A 25,104-nucleotide genomic window follows, 5' to 3' on the forward strand; every position below is an offset into this window, starting at 1 on the left:
AGTTTCAGTCAGTTAGGATTTTACAAAGAGGGGCGGGGCCTCTAGAGGAGGTGGTGGAGGCAGGGGGTGGGGCTCGTGAGCAATTCTGCGAGCCGTCAATTGGCTGGGATAAATGCCCGTCCCGCCTCTCTCCCGCCCCACCTCCGGGTGGCCTCGCGGCCGGGCCCGCGGGTGCTCTGCGGAGGCTGGCGGTGCCAAACTGGCACAGGGCGTGAAGCGAGGAGGCGTGTCGGGGGGCGTGTCGGGGTGGGGCCAGGGCTGTGCGCGCATCGCGGCCTGCCGCCCCGCCCCCGGACCCCTGTGTTACTCCCTCCTCCTCCTCCGCCTCGTCCGGGAGCTCGCTCAGTTCCCACTCCACGTTCCAAGCTGTGGCCTCGCTGTCCTGCGAGAGGCAGCCCTGCGGCTCGTGCGCGGACACGTACGCCCCTCATCTCGCGCACCCGGATCTCCCCACGCGCGCGCATCTCGCGCACGGACACGTTCGTTTCTCCTCGCGCGCTCGTGCCTCGGCGGCGGCGGCGGCAGGCAGATCGCGCAGGGCAGCACCGTAGCGGCCGCGGCGGGCTGGCCAGCTGGCCATGGAGGCAGATGGGGCCGGCGAGCAGATGAGACCGCTACTCACCCGGGTAACGAGCAGGGTGAGGGCGCCACGAGCGGCGGGGCTCCACGGCTGGGGGCGCGGAGCGAGGCAGACAAAGGCGGGGGCGCGGCGGGTGTCGCGGTCCAGCTACCTCGTCCGGGGCCCGGTGCCCTTTCACCGCCCTGCGGCCGGCGCGCCTCGCCATCCCCTTTGTGTGGCTGCCCAGGGCGCGGGTGCGAGGGGGCGGGCGGCCGTGGCGCCGAGGAGGCCCGAGTTGGGGCGGCGGGCAGCGCGCCACGCGCATCCTCGCCACCCTCATCCTCTGCACAGCTGGGGCGAGACCCCGGCACCCCCGCAGGGCCCGCCCGTCCGCCCGTGACCCCGACCATCTCTTCCTTTCTCTCCGCAGCGCTCGCCCCCTTATCGCTGGGCGTTCTCCCCGGCCGGGGTCTCAGTTCCGGTTGCCTTGGCGCTGGGGTTCAGATAAGCCCCTCGAAAACCCATCTTCCTTCTCCCTATAAAGAGAAGCACACGGCTCCACCTGTCTCTAGCTCCAGGCAGTGGTGAAGAGCTGGGGTGAATCTTTCCCCTTCTTTCCTGTCTCCCCACCCGGTCCGCGCTGTGCTTTGTTCGGTGAGTTCTTCGGCCGCGTGGACGAGCGGCGTTCCTTCGAGGCCAAGGCTTCTTGTCGCTGCTGACTCTGTCTGGCCCGCCTCCTCCTCTTTTGGCGAGAACCCGAGTATCCTCCTGCCGCAGGCCAAGTAGAAAGAGGAAGGTGTCCGGAGCCTCCTTGCTGCTCCTCCTTTCCATCAGCCTAGTAAAATCGCGTTTCCCTGTGAGGCTGGCTTTGACCTCAGGGTTAGACGGGAGTGCGGTGGGCTTTCAGAAGGCCGATGTTCCCATTTAGGATGCTGGACCGGCAGCCCCTGCTCAAGAAACGGACTTCCTGCTTTCATGTAGACTACATGTGCCCCCACAGTTGTGATTCTCTTCTTCCTTCGTAGTTCCTGACTCAAAGGGCATGGAGGTGTTATAAATTTTCCGACTTCCAATTCTTACTCTATGACCAGCAAAAGAGGGAGGTTGCAGTGAAAATTTTCCAGTCTTTCACAACTAACAGGAAAATTGCTTTTCACGTGTTTTTAGTTGAGGTTTCCTTAACAACTCCTAACCCCCCAATCTTTTTTAAGATTATTGTAAGGCCCTGGAAAGTAGTCATTAACTAGTTCAGTATTTTCACTTACAAATTCTCGAAACATGGAGAAAAACTGAGTCTCCAGACAGTGAAGTCATTTAGCAGTGGTTTTTGGGAAGATCATTCGTAGTAATAGTAATGGAATACTGGAAACTCGTCCTAAGGAACCTTCTGTAATTGTGTGCCCTTTGAATAAACTGTTTTGGGTGTGTTTTTTAGCACCTTCTCTAATTGTGTGTGTCAAATAGTGTTTGCTCTTAAATTTATTTGCAAATAGTCAATTTAGAGCTCTAAAGAGCATCTGAGTGTTCATAAAGCAGGACAGAAACAATGATATCTCAGATATTGCCAACTTAGCTAGCAAAGAAGCATATAATAATGCCATTGCTTTTCAAATCATTCATTTATTCATTGTAGGAACACTTAGAACCTATTCTGTAGTACTCCACGAGACAGAACCACCTCTCCTCTAATAGTACTTACTTTCAAATCACAGAAATTATCAAACACTGTTATTAATGGCATGGCAGGGGAGCACTTTGGAAGGGTACACCTCCTAAATCTTTGGGAAAATAAGACTTGGCTACAGTAAACATACAAATCAGTAAAAAATAAAAAATAAAACTCAAATACAATAAGCTGTTATAGAGTCAAAAAATAGGATGAGAGAACAGGGAAACTGTTGGTTAAAGTAGTAGAGAATACTAACTTGAAAACTGGGAAGAGAGGACTATTTACAGTGACTGTTAAATCTTTCCTCACTGATTTTTTACCCTGGTAAATGAAAGTCATAAAAATGGAAGATTATGCTACTCGTCGGTCATAATTTCTTTAACTCCAGCCAACTTCTTAGCTTAGCCAAAAAAAGTAGAATGCAATTCATAAAACACTATCGTAGATATGTAATTATGCAAAAGTTTTGGAATGAATAGGTGGCAGTTTATATTACTCTGAAATTGGAGCCCATCTGTTTCATAATTAGACTCAAAGGTTTCTTTCCTCCTAAAAATTCTCTAATTTTCATTGATCATGGTTTTGGGATAGAGAGAAGAGTTATTTATCTTTACAAAAATGCAATTTTTGTTTGCTTTTGTTACAAAAACTCATCCCTGTAGGCCTCAGAATCGATTTGAACTGTCATTATTTTTCTGGAAAGGTAAAATCCTGTTACCACAAATAAATAGCACTGTTTAGAAGGTTTCCAAATTTTAGCAAATGTTCTTTCTTTTAAGCAGTACATGATTTAACACATTTCTGTTACCACTGAAATTTTGGGTTTGTTCCGTGAATTTTGCTATATACTTTCATTCGTTTTATCGGCATTGTGTATCAGGTGGCAGGCACAAGGTTATGGGCAAACAAGGTACACAGAATCCTCACCTCACTGAGTTTATTTTGGAGTGTTTAGCAAGCACAAAGATAGCATTTGCATTATTGCTAATTGGATCTGTGAGCTCCAGTTAAAAACATTTCCATGAGTCTGTTAGAAAGATTGAAAAAAAGTAGCCATTAGGATTAAAGTTATTAACAACCCACTGGTGATTGGCAAGTAGGAGGTTTTTTGTTAGGTCTGTAAGTATTCTCTTTGGGGATCTGTGGTTAGGTATTGATAGCTCTCGAGATAATATGTACCCCAGGCATAATGTCAGGATTTTTGTTACCTTTGTGCTTTATAATTGGTAAATTTGGGCCACAATTCCTGGAGTTGTAATGAAGGGAGAGACAGCAAATCTGTTATTTGTGCAAATGAAACTGTAGAACAATTGAGTTGGATTGAAGAATTGTTTGGTAATTGAGACTGGGAAGTACCCAGGTTTTCTTCTAAGAGAGCTTAGGGTATGAAAATTAGAGTATTTTGTTACACTAGACTTCTGTTACTTGAGTAGGTTCAAATCGAAAGCCAAAGTAACCTGGTATTGGAGGAACCTGGTATATTATTTTAGTGGTATGTGGTGTGTTAACCAATACAGTCTAAAACCGAGGTAGTTAACACTTGTCAACATCCTGTAATGGGTTGTTTTTCTCCCTCTTTCCTTCCCTTCTTACAGAATTTTACCACAAATATGATCTTAAAGTGGATAGGATCTGCAACTGACAAAATGTGCCATTTATGTAAAGGAACATACATATGATTCATAGGGTTACTGTTATAGCTTAGTCAGTGTGGCTTTTGATTAACTATTATAGATTCTTCTAGTTGTTACTTTTTTTTTTTTTTTAAGATTTTATTGGGAAGGGGAACAGAACTTTATTGGGGAACAGTGTGTACTTCCAGGACTTTTTTCCAAGTTAAGTTATTGTCCTTTCAGTCTTAGTTGTGGAGGTCGCAGCTCATCTTCAGGTCCAGTTGCTGTTGCTATTTGCAGGGGGCACAGCCCACCATACCTTATGGGAGTCGAACTGGCAACTTTGTGGTTGAGAGGATGCGCTCCAACCAACTGAGCCATCCGGGAGCTCAGCGAGCTCAGCGGCAGCTCAGCGAACTCAGCGATCTCAGCGGCAGCTCAGCTCAAGGTGCTGTGTTCAATCTTAGTTGCAGGGAACGGAGCCCACCATCCCTTGCGGGACTCGAGGAATTGAACTGGCAACCTTGTGGGTGAGAGCCCACTGGCCCATGTGGGACCGCAGCCTTCAGAGTTAGGAGCATGAAGCTCTAACTGCCTGAGCCACTAGGCCAGCCCCAAGTTGTTACTTTTAATGCATACTGTATCTTCAGTTTTGCAGTGTGTATCAGTAATAAAGTGTTTACATATCTAAAAGTTCAGTTAGTCAACCCCCACCCCCCTGTTGAAGAGAGAATTTTTGATCCTGTAAAAAACAGTTAGCTATTCCAACATTCTAGCTTATAAGGAAGTTTGCCTCTGCTTTTGTTTAGCAGACAATATTGTGTATTTTGTTGAGTGGTACACATTGAATTTTACAACTTGGGGAGATTTAGGATTATTTGAATTATAATAATAAGAAACCATGAAGGGGTCTGTGGTTGGCATATTGTTACGGTGTTTGGAAGTGCCACTGTTAAATAGTCTTCCCGGGGCAGAGAGCTAGCCGACTGGATTGCTAGATTTGTAAATTAGTGACTCTGCTTCCATGGGCTGGACATTTTTAAGCGAATGCTATGAGAGTGGGCAAATACTTTTTCAGTGCTGCCTAGGAAGATAATGTGATTATGGCATAGATTAGCATTTTTATCTGAAGCTGATAAGCCAATACCAAAAGTTTCTAGCATGGCTATTTTAAGCAGACTTTCAAGAATTTCCTCCAAAAAGAATATTTTTAAATATTTTAATTTTTCTTAAGCCAAAGTTTGGATTTTAGTAAGTTCATTTAAGCAGTTTTTTGTTTTGACGATAGTCAAGTCATTGGTAAAGCACAATTCACATTTCATAATGAAATAGAAAAGATGCTTTACTATTTTAAATATCCTTTTTCATTTGTAGAGAATGTTATGTGGACTGGTGTCATTGGTTCTCATTCTGTTCACATGTCAGGCAGTATAGAATTGTCTTCTCTATCTGGATTCCAGGACTGTATTGCTTCCCTTTTTTTTTTTTTGTCAGATTGCTGGAGAAGCTGGTGAGTTATATATCATCTCTGATTAGGAACTTGGGAAGTGGATATACCTTTGAAAATGGATTCACAGTGCAAAATGCCTATACGCGATTTTATTACAGAAAGGAATGTGGAATGGTTTCTCAAAAGAGCAAGAGCATGAGAAGGGAAAAGATGATACTTAAAATCTTTTTTTCTCATAATTTGCAATAACATATACAGTTGAGCTTCAACAATACAGGGGTAAGGCATGCCAACCTCTGTGCAGTCGAAAATTCCTGTACTTAACTATTGATACCTTCTGTTCACTCCAAGACTTACCAATAACATAAACAGTTGATTGTGTATGTTGTATGTATTACATACTGTATTCTTACAATAAAGTAAGCTAGAGAAAAGAAAATGTTATTAAGAGAATCATAAGGGTGATATTTATAGGACTGTACGTATTTATTGAGAAAATCAATGTACAAGTGGACCTGCACAGTTCAAACTCGTGTTGTTGATCAACTGTAATTAACACTTGGTACTTCTGTGTTTAGTGTATATTCTTTCATATACAGGATGTTTTCAGCTTAATATCATCCTTTATTTTGGAAAAATACTGAAACTACTTATGCAGAACCCCTCTTACCTGAGGAATTGATGTATTCAACCAAAATAGGAATAAGGCAGATTCATGGATAGTGGACTCTCTTCTTATGGAGTTCATGGTAACGTTGGAGATGTTTTTGTTAAAAACAATTCTCTTAAATACATTTTTTCCCCTTTCTTCCGCATCCGCCCCTCCTCCCACCCCACTCCAGTTCAAGCCATTGTTTCTCAGTCTAGTTGTGTAGGACACAGCTCCCGGGCCCATGCTGGTGGTGTTACGAGCCTTATGCTCCCGCGGGCTGAGGCAGTCTGTTTGTTGCCCGTTGTGGGTCGGCTGCTCACAGCAGCTTACGCTGGCTGCCGGCCGCTCCTGGCAGCACACAGCAGCCCATGGCCGCTCATGTTGGCTGCTGGCCACTCACGCTGCCCACCGGCTGCTCCTGGCAGCACACCGTGGCCCACAGCAGCACAGCAGCCCACGTGGACCTCCGGCTGCTTAGGGCAGCCCAGCTCCAGGGAGAGCCGTTGTTCACAATCTTAGCTGTAGAGGGCGCAGCTCACTGGCCCATGTGGGAATGGAACCGGCGACCTCGGTGTTAGGAGCACGGCGCTCCAACCGCCTGAGCCATTGGGCTGGCCCAAGAAACACTGTTTTTTTTTTTTTTTTTAAAGATTTTATTGGACTTTATTAGGGAACAGTGTGTACTTCCAGAACTTTTTTCCAAGTCAAGTTGTTGTCCTTTCAATGTTAGTTGTGGAGGGCGCAGCTCAGCTCCAGGTCCAGTTGCCGTTGCTAGTTGCAGGGGGCACAGCCCACCATCCCTTGCGGGAGTCGAACCGGCAGCCTTGTGGTTGAGAGCCCACTGGCCCATGTGGGAATCGAACCGGCAGCCTTTGGAGTTCGGAGCACGGAGCTCCAACCACCTGAGCCACCGGGCCGGCCCAAGAAATACATTTTTGATAAGACTTTAAATTAGAAATTTCCATTCTGTTATACTTTGGCCACTGGGATATTATCTTGATCTACAAAATGTCTTTTTCAAAATTTTTTACTTTTTAATATTTAATATATGTATGGGTGGGCTTATTGTGGGGAGGAAGTGTTAGGGAAGGAAAGAAGGGCGTTAAACGACTGTGTTTGTCTGAGTCACAACAGGATGCCCCTTTGGCAGCAGACGCAAACTTGACCACAAGGTTTGATGAGAGGAGCTTGGGCTGGGCCTTACCTCCACTGGTCTGCTGTCCTTTGAATGCCCTTGTATAGGTAGAGTACCACCCCCAAATCAGATGTGGTAGCCCTGCATGTATCACCATTCAATTTAATGCCTCTTTCCTCATCATTTCGTCTGCGAGACTATCATCACGCTTGGGGATTTTTTGATCTACATTTAAAAGTCCCAGAATTTTTATATCTTTCTCCTGGGCATTCACATTGTCACATTCAAATTTGCAGCAGAATTATATTTCTAGTAGATACTGCTGTCTAGTGTGAAACGTATTGGATTTCAAAACTCCCGGATGCTAAGATTTTATTTTGTGTAAGATCAGTAAAATACCAACTTTCTTAATCCTGTCAGAATCTAATTTATTTATTTAAAATGAGATGCACCTGTATAAAAATCATACTACAAGCCTTTGTAACAGTTCCCACAGTTATTTAATAGAATTTGATTAGCTTGATATCATTAATTGCTAAATATGATCCCTTTGACTATGCTTTATTTGCTTTGTACTATTCTCTGTTTTTTTCATTAGCTTTGTATGAAAAGTGCTTTGGGTTTTATCCTAGCTTTTGGAGTATTACTATTGCCATAGATAATATAGGACTGTCTATTTAAAATTGCTTTTAAAATAGATACCACCATGGGGACTGTGGATGGGCCTTGGGGTCAGAATCCCCAGAAACTGAAAAATTTTATGCTTGTATACATTCTTTCTAGGAGAGGATCAGGTAGCTTTACATTCAGATCTCATAGGGGTTTATAATTAAACAAACAACTAAGTAAGGAATGCCTAGTCCACAAATTAGCTCAGCTTGGTTTCATGTCTTCCTTAAAAGTTCATAATCTTGTATTTTAACTTCAATAGATGACAATAGTGATCACATCCACCCAAGTATTTGCTAAAGTTTGTTCTGCAGCATACTATGTCTATAGGAGGTTTTGCCATAGAACCATTCTGTAGCTAAATAAATTTGGGAAATGTTACACACTATACTTTTTGGAGATTCACAATGCATAACTTTATGTTACAAGCTCTGAGAAATGCTATAATAATTACATTAAACTTTGATGGGGAGAGAATGCAGTCATGTGAGGTGGAAATTTCTGATGGTTCTTAGAAATCATGAACAGTAGGTCACAAGTATGTTGTATTATTGTAAGTTTAAGAAAGCAAATCCTGTGATGTTGCTAATTCACTTTGTTTCAGTAGCAGGGGAGATTTGAAAATGTTTCACTTAAGAAGATGCTTTGGAAGCAACCTGATAGGGCACTAGTTAAATAAATTATGGTATGTCCACAGGGTAGGATACTGCAGCTATAAAAAAGGAATGAGGAAGATCTCTGTACTGAAGTGGCGAGATCTCTAGTTTAAATTGATGTAAAAAGGCAAGGTGTGGGACAGAGGGTGCTCTTTGGTGCCTTTTCCCTAAAGGGAGGAATAGGGAAGTATGTTTGTATTTACTAGTATTTGTATAAATATACTGGAAAGATAAATTAAAAAACTAATAAAAATGGTTGCCATCGAGGGTGTGCGGGAACAGAAATTGAGACAGGAATGGGAGTAAAACTGTATAGTAAACCTTTCTATACAGTTTTGATTTTAGAACTGTGCAAACATACCTGTTCAGTAAAATAGAGGGATGATTTCTTACATTGCTTTATGTCATAGGTTTACATATCCAGCTATATCCTGAGAGATGAATGATTGCTGATATAGTCTAATATACTGTGAACTAGTTAATTTTTTCATGTTATAAAGGTACCACATACATTCCAGTTATTAATACACACATGTCTTTTGGTAAAATCACATACTACATGCCTAATTATATTGAATGCATGAGTCCATTGGGAATTTGGAGTTTGCATGCTGCTGATAACCTGATCCTCACTTTCAACTCCTTTCTATCCAGGGATTTAGATTAGTGAGGAATAAATAGAAGGCAGGGTGCGGAAGAGACTGCGAGTGCTGCTATTGTAAATGAAATGCCTGAGGCACAAGGAAATAACTGCTTGGTACATATTAGGCCAAGTGGGTATTAAGCACCATGAAAGTGAACATTTTATGACTCTTATGATATTTTCACAAGTTTTAAGTGCATTTAAATTTATTGATGGAAAATAGTGGGTATTTTACTTATGTATTAATACTTGCGTAATATTTGCTTTATGAAATCTTTTACTTTTACTGTTTATGATTACAAAAGGACCAATGGCAAGAAAAGGGATTTCAAGCACCAGATACTATGCCAGCTGTTATGTCGATTGGTTTGAAATTGCACTATTTCTATTAATTCTGTAGAATTGTTACTTACATAATAGGATTTTTTTCTGTCCATTGCCATTTAATTTTATGGTTTGGAGGGTCATGGACCCTCTTCCTTCCTGAGCTCTGCCTCCCTGTTTGTCCAGGTGCTATATATAACTAGCCGGTGCACTGACTCAGTAGAGTTCTTTCAGTAGTACTCTGTATTTATTTTTGTTTTGCTTATAATTGTTCCCAAATGACCCAATATGTTCAGGAAGAACTTTCTTATCCAGTTTTGCACATGCCATTAGCAGTATCATCAGGATACGGTTCTCTTAGGAGCCTGTTTATATCTGGGCAAGTTGGTCTCCTTTTTCTAGGAATAAGGGGTTCGTTCAGACTGTATTGGCCTTCATTTGGTCTCTCATTTTATTGTATTGAACCGTTTTGTTCAGTAATAGGAAATTCACTAAATAACCAGAAATACAAAACCTCATTTTCAAAACAAGATAAAATTTGGAGGTAAGGCCCTGGTGTAACAAGTACATGTTTGTGTTTGACACACCTCAGTTCCCTATCCCTAATCTGCCACCAGGTGGCCTTGGGCAACTAACATCTTTGAATTTCTTTTCTCATCTATAAAATTGAAATTATAATACTTGTAGGGCTTTTTCAGGATCAGGGAAAAACATATACTGTATCAAATGCTAAATGTACCCTTGGAAACTTGATATCAATAGCCATCCTGTGTTCTTAAGTAACAAAATTCTAAAGGAGTGTACATATTCATTGAAGAAATAGCAAATAGAAAGTCTGGAGCGTCCTTAAATACTGGCATTGAGGTATTCTGGATAGCTCTCTGGGGAGGGGTTAGGTATTAGGAAAAACTCAGTCTTCCTCCCGTGCTTCTCCTTTAACACTACTACCACACTCACAACACTTCTGACACGAGATGTGTGGGTTTCTCACCCCACATCAAGCAGTTCTGTGAACCAGCTGGGTGTCCTACACAATTCAACTCAGTTCTCACACTGTCTACCTGGAGATGCCTTGTTTCCCTGAAAATAAGACCTAATCAGAAAATAAGCCCTAGTATGATTTTTCAGGATGACATCCCCTGAACATAAGCCCTAATGCGTCTTTTGGGGCAAAAATTAATATATAAAACCCAGTCTTATTTTGGGGGAAACACAGTAGTATTAGATCCAATGGGTTAAGGGGTCAGTCTCATAAAGCTGCCCCTCTTCAGGTGCCAATTGCAAGTCCAGGTTGTCACCTGTGCTTCTGACCAATTAGCTGTAAATCAGGCTCCTACCATCCCCTTCTCGGACTCTATTAATTTGCTAGAGTGGCTCACAGAACTCAGGAAAACAGTTTACTTACTGTCTGCCAGTTTATTCTAAAAGGATACGATAAAGGATACAGATGAACATCCAGATGGAAAAGATGCAGAGGGGCAAGGTACCGTATTTTGCATGTGTAATGTGCACCCACGTCTTTGGCCCAAACTTTCAGGGGAAAAAAATCTTTCATTTTAATTTTTTAATTCAAATTTTAATTTATTTACATTTAGGTACTTGTGTTTTGTATTATAAAGGATTTTAACATTTATTTTTTAACGTGTTATGGTACAAGAATTTTATGTAACAAATAATTACAAAACACAAGAACAGATACAAGATAAATTTTATGTACTGGTAACAAATTTTCCATATTTACCCATTATAGAAGGCCAAGAACTTTTTCATTGTTGCAAGTTCATTGTAAGTTCAACAAAAACTATTATCGTATTCCAAGGTGTTATTTTGCATGCGGATATTATTGATTTCTAGAGTTACACTTTTAACTCATAAGCATAAATGAAAGAATTAAAAACATATAGATTCGGAATTAGTACTACCCATGTATAATGCACATCCTTATTTTTCCAAATTATACAGATTTGGGCAAAAAAGTGCACATTATACATGGCAAAATGTGGTATGTGGGAATGGGCCTGGAACTTCCATGCCTTCAACCAAGCAGGCCACTCTCCTGGCACCTCCACGTGTGCAGTCACCCAGAAGCACTCAGAACCTTGTATTTTCGGGATTTCTATGGAGGCTCATCAGTAGGCATGACAATCATTAACTCCATTTCCAGCCCTTCTCCCATCTCTGGACAATGAAAGATGGGGCTGAAAAATTCCTAGTTTCTAATTAAGCATGTCTTGGTCTTTCTGGTGACCAGCCCATCCAGGAGCCCACCCACATTAGAACAAAAATACTGCTGCAAGGGATTTAGGAGCTCTGTGCCAGGAACCAGGGACAGAGACATATATATATATATATATTTATTTATTTATTTTTATTTTTATTTTTTTACTGTTACCGCACAGATTAGATAGTGGTTTATTGCCTTAGCATCACATTTCAAAGAATATATTTTGATAGAATATTTAGAAGTTTAAAGCATAATATTTTCATTTAATTTTAACCATTTGACAGAACATTTAAAAAGTGATGTATGTCCTTTAAAAAACAGAGTACTAATCACTGACTAAGCTTTAGACTATTGTGGGTGTTCTTAATCTTACCTCATTTTAATTATTTTCTTTTGTCATTGAATTTCTTATCTGTAATAGATAAGAAATGAAATTACATAGTTATTAAGTGAGGATCAGGGAGGTATCTTCTGTTTTGTCTTTGTCATACAAATTGTACCTCCTAAGATGGTCTTCTGGTTCTTGGCTTGTAGAGAGCTGAGATTACTAGATAGCTTAATTCTTTTTTGATGAGATCTTACTGTATCTTTTTGTTACTGTTAGCCTTTCAGAATTTAGTCTGCTGAGTATTGCAACGCAGAAGAGTATTCTGCTTGGAAGGATAGTTAAAAGATAGTTCCTAGTTGTTATTCTGCTGAGACCTGATGATAAGAATTATAAAGAGTTCATTAATTTCCTCTTACATTTAATTGTCATTTATGTTATTTTCTTTTCCTGTAATCTGAAATAAGAATTACCGTGTATTTTATTGGGTAAAGTGAGTCTTTTGAATTTTGTTTTGCACAGACATATATCCATATATCCATATATATGCACACATGCCCCTACTCATTTTATATATGTGAGTATATACTCATATTTATTTGAATCATTGCATCATTAAACAACTTAGAGATATTTAGGAATTTTCAGATTACCTATGTAGCATTGAATTTAATGGATTATAATAGCCAAGCTGCCATTCTATTTTCTAAACATGATTTCTCAAAAAGGTCATTAATTTTAAGATAATGCAGTTCATTTTAAGGAGGTCATATATGGACTTATATTAAGTTGACTGCATTTTTTTGAGATGTTTTCTTAACTTCTGTTTTTCAAGCTATTTCAACTCTTTTTTAAAAAAATTTTGAGAGAAGTAAGATATAAATAAAAGTAATTTTATTGATTAGAAATTAAAACAGTATGTTAATATAATGATCTTATAGCAAAGTATGGATCTCCCAGAATTAGAATTCATATTGGAAGTGTGATGGGGAGAGGTGAGAGATCAGATCATACAGGAGATGAAGGAAAGGATTTTCAGGTTAAATTTTATGTTTTCACATCACAGTTGAAAAATGCCCATTGCATGTTCTACATAATTGCAATTAGACTCAATTTTTAGATGTTAACTTATTTTGCTACCATCACCTAATTACATTGATTTAGCAATTAATGGGTTTACATTTAAAAGGTTAAATGATGACTATTGAGTGGATTAGCCACAGGGTATTATTTTATGCTTACAGTGTCAGTGCTTTCTCAGTTATGGTTGTGAACTTCAAATAGTTAGGGGCAGTTTGAGATTATAGTTTGGCTGCTGTGAATTTTAGATCATTGGGGATTGCTATATCTCCCTGCCTCTGCAATAGGCCGGGGTATCTGATTGGAACAGTACATCATGTTCATTGAGAAAATTTTTATAGAAAGCCAAAATGATATTTCAGCTTTATTTTCAAAGCTGCCTGAAAAAAAATGACACATGTATTATAATAAATGAGCATCGGTTGGCTAATTTTGGTTGGGCCTGTTGGGTAGGGGTTGTTGACTGTTTAATGCCTTAAATCACAATTGAGTCACAGCTCTTGCTTCAGTTTGTTTGAAAAAATGGTTTATAGAATGCAGGTCTAGGGCTTTTAATCAGAACTTTTATTCATGGTGTCGATTGGGGATTAAAGTTTTAACTTTGCTCTTTTCCCCCGTGGTCCTCCATTATTCAAAGTAGCTACGGAGCTAAAACCCTGACTGGTAGCCTCTGCTTGTTCAGCTTTTAAAGTAGTTATTGTTAAATAGAGTTTAGGAAGGGTTATCCCAAATATTCGTGCTCTGAATCTTCTCCTCACTGTTTTCCAAACTGCAGGTTGTGACTTATTAGTGATGTATCTACAATGAGAAAGACTTTGTGTAGTCAGTTTGACCCAGAAATACCTGAAATATTGCAATATTTTTAATGAGATGATCATTTGAAAACTACTTATATGGAAAACTACAGAGAAAGTGTTACCTTTCGTACTGTAGCAACTGAATCAGTACTCTATTATTGTGCATTAATTGCTTTGAGATTTTATAGGAAGCAGGATGAGAAGCATGGAATGCTTAATGACACTGAACTGTAATTCTTGTTTTCTGTGTATGTAGTAGATACATAGAGTGCTTGACAGAAGATAAATTATGTAGAATAATCCTAGAGACAGGTTTTTTTTTTTTTTTTTTGGAGAGAGATCTGAAGGAGATTCCATTTGATTCAATAGTTTTTTGATGTAGGAAGCCATGAGTGATTCTATTTGGTAAGCTATAATTTAAAACTCAATATGTTAGCAGATTAAGTATCTGAAAGTGAAAAAAGCAGAGTATGTTCCTGTATGATTCCATTATTTTTCTTTTTGAGTATTTAATGGAAGGAAGTTTAATATTAAAATTAATATTGAATATTGAAATGATCAACGGTTATTATTGACTGTCTCTTGGATGTGGAATTTAAAAGTAAATAGAGTATTATATTTAGTTTTCAAAATTTTCACAAAGAGCCTGCATTATTTTCGTAATAAAAATATTTTTAAGTATCTGAAGCTATTATAGCCATTTCCAACACAGATCAGTAGCATGAGTATCTCTGAGAGTTAAATTATTTTGCAGGGATTGAACAAAACGGTCATTAGCTTTTTCCTGAGACTGTCAACTGGATCAACATCTTAGCACCTTAGCAGTGGCTTTAAGTATTGCCCTGTGTGTTCAGTTTTTAACTGTGAAGATTGTTGTAGTGAAAATTATGTACATATGGTTGAGGTTGAGGCTCTTGATGAGTTTAAGTGTATTTAGGTGTGGCTATCATTTTACCAGAATGTGGCCTACATCTTTCTAAAAGTGAAAAGGTGGTGGTCCTCGTTGGTTTTTAGCCACTTCTCCCCCTTTCTCTGCTGAGAGAACTGATTAAAAGAACATTTTTGTTACTTTAGTATATGTCTCGAACAGATGACTCCCTGCTCTTTTGAAGCTTACGCTATGTAGCTGTATCGTCCTGTATCTTTCTTCCGGTTACCTACTAATTTTCACTGCACGTCATACATTGAAAAAGTTGACACCCGATTCACAGTCTTCCTAGAGGTCTCTCAGGATAAGGCCTGTTATCATTTTAGGTTGAGAGTGCAAAATGGGGTGACCTTTTCAGTTTGTTGATTTTTCTCAACTACCAGGACGCTTATTTCCATTCTGTAATGCTCATGGCCTTATTTCCTGGAGCTCCTCTATATGTGAATTCTTAAATGTAGATATTCACGTCTGACTATAATCTCCTTTTGTTTTTTCCTTAGCTCTCTTATTCTACTCCATAATTTTTATTCTTATAAATAAAATTTAATATAGAGGCTCTCTAGTCACTTATCCCACTTTTTAGTTTATTGGTTCACTGCCTCCACTTCTCTATGCAGTTTACCTTCAGCCTCTCTGTTATGGTTTGAGGATATCTGTCATCATCCGTGTTAGTATTAAATCTTTCAGTAAATCCCTAATCCTTGGTCAGTTTAACGGTGCGGGGGGTGCTCAGAACAGCGGGAAAAATTAACTCACATAGCCTTATAGATTGGTACCCCTGTGTATCGGTACCCCTGTGTTTCCCTCTGGTTCTTCAAACATAGAAAATATTCTTTCTAAGTCTTTCTAATTATCTCTTCTCTACAGTGGCCACACTAAACATTCTCTGCTCTCTTCAGACTGTATCCTCTTACCCTTGTATCCCAGCAAATGTTGCTACTTGCTTCACAGTCAGTAGAAGATACCAGAAGGGAGCTCCATCCATTGGTGTTTCTATTTGGGTGACTCAGCTGAAACTTGACATGTCGTAAGTAGATCTTAATCAAACCTTCTCTTCTTTCTTCATTTCTTATCTTAGTGAATGGCACCACTCTGGCTCACATTTGAAAATGTGAGCATTATCCATGACTTTCCTTTCCCTCTACCCAAACACCAAATCCAGTGGATTCAGCATCCTTATCTCGAATCAATTGACTTCTCTCCATACTTCTTTGACCACATAGCTCATGCCTCTATCTTCTTTTGCCTGGAATAATGTAGTGCCTTTCTAGTTGGCTTCCAGTGTTACCAGAAACAAAAATATTATTCTGACTGTTAAAGAAAAAAATTATTCAGTGACACTTGTGAAAGAATGATAAAGCAGACTTTATTTAAGGGAGGATATTCTGATGTGTGTAGAGACCACTACAGTGGGGGAGAGATTGGACTCAGCTCGGACTCTAACAAGGACAGGTGGGCATTTATATTCAAGGAGCAGGGTGGGGGTGGGGGTTAGTGGGTGGAAAGTTACTAAGAGGAAACAACAGGTATGGGAGATTCTTATTAGACCAACTCAGCAGAATTGCTGAAGGCAGGACAGACAGGGTGATAAGATATCTAGGCTAGGTCAGATACCAAGGGTTAGGGATTTTCCTTCAACTGACTTAACAGCATTCTTGCTCAAACCGGATTCTACGAGGACAGAGAGGCCTGCTCTGAGCCTCATTCAAGTTTGATCAAAGGAGAGAGTCTTTGTCACCAGTTCCTGCATATAATTCTGTACAGTGTTGCCTCGCTAGAGTGATCTCTGTTCCACGATTATGCTCCCCATTGCTTTCAGGATGAGTCTAAAACGTATGTAGGCCCTGTAAGGTCTGGCTCATTTTCCCTTCTCCATCTTTTTCTGTCTCTACTGCTCTTCTCTCTTACTCTGCATTTCAACCATAGTCAACTGATTTTAGTTACTTGAACATTTTCTCATCTCTCGGTTTGGACATGTTATACCCCTACTCCTAGCACAGTACCTGGCACATAGTAAGCACTTGACAAATATCTGTTAGATGATTAAGTGAATAAAGTAACAAATGAAAGTGTCTTGTAGTAGAAGGAAAGGTATAAAAATCTTTGAAAAATATATGTAGATATCCAAATGATTCTGGTAGTGAAAAAAGACACTTAGGTTGTTTTATTCGGTTGAAGACTTAGTTGATAATGCAAAGGCAACTTGGGTATTTAGGATAGTGCTTACTATATTTTCAGTAAAATGCAAATTTGTATAAAATGAATGGAAATGGTTCGCATTGACGAAGCCTTTGATATAAAGGCTGGTGCTAAATCTCCTGAGATTCAGGTTTGAATGCTATTTCATGGTTACATTCTTGACTGCTTACTCGGTCTCCTAGAATTCATGAGGAAGTGACTTACATGAGTATGAAACCATTATCACAGCTGAAAAGGCAAGTGACAGTAGTCTTCCCTATGCTCAGACCAATTTCTTTTTTAACCTTTCAAATTAACAGTATTTTGAAAGCAAATAAAACCTATTTGTGACTTGCTTTGTACCTGTTTAGCCATGGAATATTATATTTTGTTTTTATCACTAAGAAACATACAGAGTTAACATTCTACATAAAGAAAATTATATCTTCAAGGAACTTGAAATGAGTTGGGAAATCGTAGTGAATATGAGCAGAATTCATTCAATTTCACCTACGTATAAAATGTAAAATTAACATGGTATGACCAATAGAGATGATCATATAGTAGGGTGGTACTAATATCTAATATTTAATTCAGTGTTTATTTTGTGCTCGGAACTTTTTTACGCTCATTGCATTCATTATCTTGTTCAATTTTTACAACCTGATCGTAAGTACTGTTACTATCCTCATCTACAGATGAGAACACTGAGATCCAGTGAGATTAAGTAGCTTGCATATCTAGTGTGTAGCAGAGCTAGGGTTTGAATTCAGGCTATCTGACTCTAGAATCTGTACTCATTAAAGCAATGTTTTATCTTCAGCCAAAATGAACTGGTTGACAAATTGCATTATATATGTATAGGTACAGTTTTCAGTAGTATCTAGTTTTAATTTTATGCTAATATAATTTGCGGAGATAATTTCTTGGATTAGATCATTAATTAGAAGCTGTTGCTCAAATATATGTAAATTATCTTAATCACTTAATAACATTTCATGCAGTGTTTCATTATTTAAACATGATTTGGTTTCTGAGTCCTTTTTTCCCCCCCTACATCTCCTGCCTCCCCCCCACCCCACTCCGGTTCAAGCCGTTGTTTCTCAGTCTAGTTGTGTAGGACACAGCTCCCTGGCCCATGCTGGTATTATGAGCCTTGTGCTCCCCCGGCTGAGGCAGTTGGTTGCCGGTCATTGTTCGGCTGGCCACTCATGGCAGCTCACGGTAGCCCACGGCAGCACACGGCAGCCTACGATGGCTGCCAGCCTCTCACACTGGCCACTGGCCACTCCTGGCAGCACACAGCAGCCCAGCTCCAGGGAGAGCTGTTGTTCACAATCTTAGCTATAGAGGGCGCAGCTCACGGGCTCGTGGGAATTGAACTGGCGACCTCGGCAATAGGAGCATGGCGCTCTAACCACCTGAGCCACCGGCCGTTCCCTGACTCCTATTTTATTTCTTTCATAGCCGCCTATTTTTAGGTTGCTGTTTATTTTCCAAATGAGATAACTATTCCTATATTCACTTTATATCTTTCAAAGATTTTATGTTATTTCTCATTTGTTGTGGTTTCTTCTGTTCTCTTTGTCCTTGTCAGCTTATCCTTTAAAAAATTACTATCATGTTAGTGAATATTGGGAAAGAGAACAGATAAACCCAAACCCTAATCTTTGATCTGTCATGTTCCTTGATGGACCTGCAAGTTGTTTTTCTTTGCTCCCCTGCCCCTTAAACACTATGTAAGCATAAAGTGAGTTACTATTGTAAGGAGACTTTATTTTTATTCACATGAAAATGTGTCTCCTCTTAGAAAACAAATGCGGAAAATACTGGGAGAATGTGAAATAAAATGATCATAGTGTTTCTTTGAATTCAATTCAATTAGATACTAAAAGTACTTGCAGTTAGATTATGTGCTATTGAGCATGAAGATAATTGCCTGATGGATTAATATTCATTCAAATTTGGGTAATTTGAAAGGTAAATATTATCTTGAATCTTTAGAAAGGAACTAGTATCAAAGTAAATGACATCAGCGTTTGTTGTAATTGGTAAAGACCTGCCAGTTTACCTGCATAACAGTTAAATTTGGCAATATTTTAATCTTAAATTCTTGAACTTTCTATTTCATAATTGACAACTTTTACTTCAGTAAGTAAAAACAAATAGAAGGAATTGCCTGAGTGCTCCAGGCAGGGTTCTTTTGGTTGCCTGGAATCAGAAATATATTTAAACTCTCTGTAGTTAAAGAGACATAGATTAAGTCTATAGAGTTTTTGCTGATATCCGGGAAAAGCTGCACGAAAGTTTCAGAACGGGGAGAGAGAGCGTTAGAGAACAGCTTCCTCTGATCTTCATCTTTCCCATCTCTGACATATGGCTTCTCTGGCAGATACTGCTTGAAGTCACTCATAGTTTTTATCTGCATCAGCTTTAATTTCCCCTATTTTTTTTAGCTGTCAAGCTGACAGTATCTAGTCTGGATCTTTTAAAGCAAGGTTAGGACTATGAATTTTAATTTAGCAGATTAACCAAAAAACTGCATTGTGGTGAAATGCATTCAGGGACAGGATATAATGATTCTGTAGTGTGTTCAATTAGTCTTGGATCACTTAATGTAGAGGTCTCTGCATTTCACAAGCCACTTTGAAATGTCAAGGTTTAGGCTTAAGGCCTGAGGACTTGTTTTATAATGTTTAAAAGTATGCATATATAAAAAGATTTCCATCCTGCCTTTATCTAAAAGTATTATATTAAAACTACAATATGAATATTTTTATAGAGTAAAATTTTCCCTATGCCATCGTTGAGGTTCATACACACTGAAAACAGGTAGCTTTCAATAAAACTTTTAAATTCAAGTGCAAGTTGCATTTCTACCTGGAGAATTCATTGCTAAGTGAAGCTTTTTTATTTTTAGTTTTTTAAACTTTTATTTCTGTAAGTGTGTCTTTCCAGGACCCATCAGCTCCAAGTCAAGTAGTTGTTTCAATCTAGTTGTGGAGGGCGCAGCTCACAGTGGCCCAGGTGGGGATTGAACCAGCAACCTTGTTAAGAGCACCGCGCGCTAACCAAGTGGGCTAACCAGCTGCCCCCTAAGTGCAGCTTTTTATAAAGGGTCAGAGCTTTACTTCATGTTTGCCTAGGTGCATGTTCGTGCCAACTTACTTTTGAGGAAGAACGTGGTAGTTTGTTGGTTTCTTTTCTTTTATAGGATCTTAAAGTACAGGAAATCAGTAGTAGCTCCCAGTTATTTCTATAGCAGTGGTTCTCGGGGGGGTTATGTGTTGGGGTGTGCTTTTGCCTCTGACGGGACATTTGGCAATTCCTGGAGATACGTTTGTTTGTCACAACTGGGGAGAGAGGATGTATGTGCTACTGGCATCTAGTAGGTAGCAGCCAGTTATGCTACTGAACGTCCTACAGTGCAGAGGACCTCCCCCTGCAACGGGGAAGTGTCCAGCCCAAAATGTTAGCAGTGCCAAAAGTGAGAAGCTCTCTTCTGTAGAATCCAGGATCGCAGAACAAACAGATCAAAAGGTTCAAAATAGAGAAGACTTAAGTTTTTGGAGTTAGAGAAGTTACTTGCCACCGGTTTTGAATGCCTTAGAGGAGGTGAAATAGAAGTTCACTTCCACTGAAAGCCTGAGTTTAAATATATCTGACTTTATTTAAACCATATTTCGACTTTGGTAATTGTATGTTTAACCAGTTTCCGGTTATATTTTTAATTGTTACACCAATCAGATTATTTTTTAATTTCTTTGATAAATTTTTTTAGCTAACCAGTAGCCCAAGATAAAACCTACAAGAATGAAAAATTTTTTGCAATATTTAGGAATAGTACAACTAAATTAATATTTTTCTCAACACAAATGTAAATTGAACTATATCTTTATCTCTAGTATTTAGATGTGGAGCATTATTAAGAAAAAGAGATGTGCTTTGTTGAGTACAGTTGTAACTATTTGTAATTGGAAGGTTTCTGATAAAAAGGCAATTTTTACCCTATCGTGAACTGCATTTTATTTATGAACTCGATTCAACTATTTAATTCTCATGAAACTATAGCTGTACCTCAAAATATGCTTAAAAACAAAATTTCTGAAATGCTATGGGTACTTGAAACAACTTAAAAAAAAAGACTAAATCTACTTCACTGTAACACATTGATTACTCAGTGGTGCATATAAAAATATAGCTGTACTGTATCCTAAATATCCTAATATAAAAACGGAATATTTATTCAGTAGTTATTTACCTTCTTAATATTTGGGTTTTTCTGAATGAAATTAAATGTTCAGGTTTGTTAAAGCAGCTATCATGGAAACTTTTCAAACCCTGAATTTCTTTGCCTGGAACAGGCATTTAGTTTGATTCCCTTCACCATAAGCACCGTGTAAGAGAAAAGAATTCCACATGTCTAGTGATAGCCACCAGATGGCGATCTTATATGTTGCTGAGACTAGTAATAAGTGGTGAAAACTGAATTGGTTGCCCCAATTAAACAACATGTACTCAGCAGTGATACTTAGCAGTGGTGAAAGGTGTGGATTGGCTATGCTCCTCTCGAAAACATGTTTTAAAATGAGACAGGTTTTCATTTGTATTTATGGGAGTTTTTCCTTTTTTTTTTTTTTCCCTTGGCTATTTGCTTCAATTTATCTGTGGAAACCAAATTAAAATGACATCTCCATATATGTATCATAATATGGATGCTGATTTAGTGGTAAAGTTTTTACTTTTATGCTAATTATTTTATTAGCTCTTACTGATTTTCTAATAGATTTGAAGTATTTAAAAAGTATTAGGTGAACATTATTATGATTGAAATATTTATATTTAACTTAAAATGCCATAAATAAGGAGCAAATAAGATTATATGTAGAACAAATAAAGTTATATATAGTTTAACTCAGGGGAAGGTATGTGGCCTATTGGAAAGAACGTAAGTTTTGAAGTCAGACAGCCCTGGGTTGGAAAATGATCAGCTGTGTTACTTTCAGAGTTCTTGTGAGAATTAAAAATGTTAACTGTAATTGAAAAAAAAAGTAAATAAAAACAAAAGATAGGATAATAAAAGGAAAAAAAAGACATAATAACCAAATGCAATACGAGAACCTGGACTGAACTTTGGGCCAGAGTAGTACTTAGTATATAATGGATATTCTTGACATAATTGGTACAATTTATAAATAAAAATTAGCTTTGTTAAATTAACTCACTGTATTGTATCTGATTTGATAACTGTTGTGTTTATATTAGAAAATTTTGTTATTCTCAGAAAATAAAAACTGAAGAATTTAGGGGTAAAGAAAAAAAAAATGTTAAGTGGCCTACTGAAAAGTGAAAGGTCCCTGGAGGCAAAGGGCATGATTTAAAATTCTTGCTTCTCCAAGTACAATCTGTGGGACTTTGAGAAAATTACTTAATTTTTTAGAGTCTAAGTTTCTTCTTTTATATATTTGGGATGGTAATACCTACTCCTTGAATTGTTTAGGGTAGTAAATGAAAGAAGGTATATAAAGCATATAGGAAGTTTTAATACATTATATCTATTATTCGTATTTTCTGATACCATAAAAGCTAGTAATAACCATGGTATTTGTCTATGTATAATAAGAAATAGAACTAACTTCCTTGCCTATTGATATTAAAAGAGATTGTTCTTCCCATACATCTATTTCTTAAAGAGTTTAGGAAAATATAAGGGAAGTAATTTTAAATTAAAGAATTCAAAGCGTTTTCTTTTAATTAAGAAAATAATGCATCTGAATGTACCTTCACCACTCCTTATTTTGGTCAAATAAAGAGAAACTTTTATGGGTCCTCTGCTTTATGTCAGCAGCTCCATCTACGTCATTAGCAGTTGTATGCTGTATTGTGTTCTTGTACTGGAAAAGTGACTTCACATTTGTAAAGGGAACTTACGTGGATACTACTTTTGCTTTCTTAATAATTTTAAATCCTGTACAATTCTCCACCTAACGTAGCATTTCTAGATTCCCTCCACCCCCTTTGGCTGATTGAAATGCACCATTAAAATTCTAAACTTTTTAGTATTTCTTTTTCCTGAATTTAAGATTTTAAAAAATCAGTTTATGTGATAATATCATTGTCTGACTGTGAAGCTGAAAACAAAAAATGTTAGTTTCTTTTCACTGTGCCTACAAAGATATTTTTAGAAAATGGGAATGTATTGAGGAAAATTTTGAACCATCTTCTGACCTTGTAAAATGTGCTTTCAAAAATATTACTTGCTTTGTAATCGAAGTTGTACCTATTAAAACATGAATGGATTATAGTTTTAAGAATTGACTAAAATGATAATTTTTCACCGTTAGTGACTTCTTAACAATTATATTTGATCTTATATCTTACACTATATGTTGAATTAATACATTCTTAACATCTTTGAGAATCATGATTTTTGTTGAAACATACTCGTAGACCAACCTATATATCCTTCTATACTTTGTCTATATGTTCATGTAAACATACTCACAAATAATGTTTTATCCTTTGTAAAATGTAAGAATGATCAGAAACATATAACTCCACAACTTGCTTTTTCTTAAAAATGTGTTATCAATATCTAGTGAGAGGGACCTTGTACAAGGTTCTTTGTATCTTCTTTGTATCTTCATAATATTCTTTGTATCTTCATAATATTCTTTGTATCTTTATAATATTACTTGGTAATCAGGCATTCTGCTATTTATTTACTTTCAAGTTGTCTTCTGTTTCTGCCAGTTTGGACAGGAAACATGCTTAACTTTATCTTTATATTTTTGTGCTTTATTTCTATGGAATAGATACCCAAAGGTATATTGCTGCACAAAGGGCATTCTTAAAAACTTTAAAAATGCAGTCTCCCTAGCTTACTTTCCAGAAAGTTTTGAGCAACTTATATTCCCACTAGGAAGTATGAGAATATCTGTGTCTTCCTATCTTTACCAGCTTTAGATGTTAATTAAAAAATTGTTTTAAATAAAGGGGGTGGGAGGAAGCCAGCAGGTAACAGATATGTCTATGGCCTTGATGGTGGTCGTTTCACAGGTGTGTATTTATCTATCAACTCATTGAGTTTTACATATTAAATATGCATAGCTCTTTACATGTCAATCATACTTCAATAGATTGATTTAAAAAATGAGTATTTCTGCTAAATAAAAATGAAATCTTTAAAGAGCTAACAAGATTAAAATTCCTGAGTTTATGTGTTAATACCTGTTTATTTTATCAAGACTGTAGTACAGTAGACTAAAATTTACCTTTCTATTTAATCTGTAAAACTTGATTTCTAAAGTTTTCTTTGAATATTGGCTTAGTAGTGCCCACGATAGTGTCACAACAGGTGACATGTTGGAGCAATGCATCTTTTGTGTTTTGATGAAAAATAATATTTTGTTTTGCAGTTTGGGGAAATTAAAAATATGTATGCACCTAATTCTTTCTTTTCCCTCTGGAGCCTCACATAACCTTCTTTTCCTCTTTCCCTCCCTTCCTCCCACCTGAATCCCTATGCTCTGGGTTTTTATAATCCAGTGGGGGAGAGACATATGCATGACCAGGAGTTTAAGCTCTTAAGTACTAGTGGGGAGGGCCAACATTTTCTACCGGAGGTAAATTTCAAGAGGTCATTGTAGAAATTGCTTATTGAGCCTGATCGTTTGCAGATGTTCTTTGTTCTGAGCTTGATGTAGGAGAATTTTTGCAATCAGGGAATAACATACATCTTTTCTATTTGTTTCTTCAGATTTATGTTCATTTGCCAAGTATAAATCATAGAAAGTTTTGAAGATTTAAAAAAAGTGATTAATTATATGCTTTATTATAACTGTTGATGTCATTGGGGTTTCTAATTCTTAGAGAAGTTTAATACACAGGAAACTTTAGTTGGATTTGAAGGCTACGGCACGTCTTTTGCTTGGTATCAACATGTCGCATGTAGAGCAGTGGAAGAGTAAAAGAAAGTATTTTTTCTTTTTAATACATTATTTCAGTTTTAAATTTCTTATTTTGTTATTTATATGGTACATGTCATCAATGAATTCTATAGGATTAGCTGGTAGTAAGACTACTTTTGGGAGGTAGCTATTTCTATAGAAAATATCATTTATTTGCTTTGTTAAAATACAAACTTTGATGGTACCAGGAAGCATATTTGTGTATACAATGAATATATTTTTAGTTTAATTT

General features: G+C 38.0%; 1 protein-coding gene across 3 annotated transcripts in view; it reads left to right on the forward strand.

Moving 5' to 3' along the window:
* Positions 1-323: 323 nt before the first annotated feature.
* Positions 324-25,104, forward strand: part of SLC4A7 (solute carrier family 4 member 7) — a 98,799-nt gene continuing 74,018 nt past the window's right edge. For 2 of the 3 annotated variants that reach the window (XM_033132962.1, XM_033132963.1), the window contains exon 1: positions 324-638. In XM_033132962.1, the coding sequence (XP_032988853.1) occupies positions 579-638 (60 nt within the window). In that variant the 5' untranslated portion in view covers positions 324-578. The remainder of the gene's footprint in view (positions 639-25,104) is intronic. The other variant, XM_033132964.1, reaches the window with a different exon arrangement.

The sequence above is a fragment of the Rhinolophus ferrumequinum genome, chromosome 17 (genome assembly GCF_004115265.2).
Source record: "Rhinolophus ferrumequinum isolate MPI-CBG mRhiFer1 chromosome 17, mRhiFer1_v1.p, whole genome shotgun sequence".
Classification (NCBI taxonomy): domain Eukaryota; kingdom Metazoa; phylum Chordata; class Mammalia; order Chiroptera; family Rhinolophidae; genus Rhinolophus; species Rhinolophus ferrumequinum.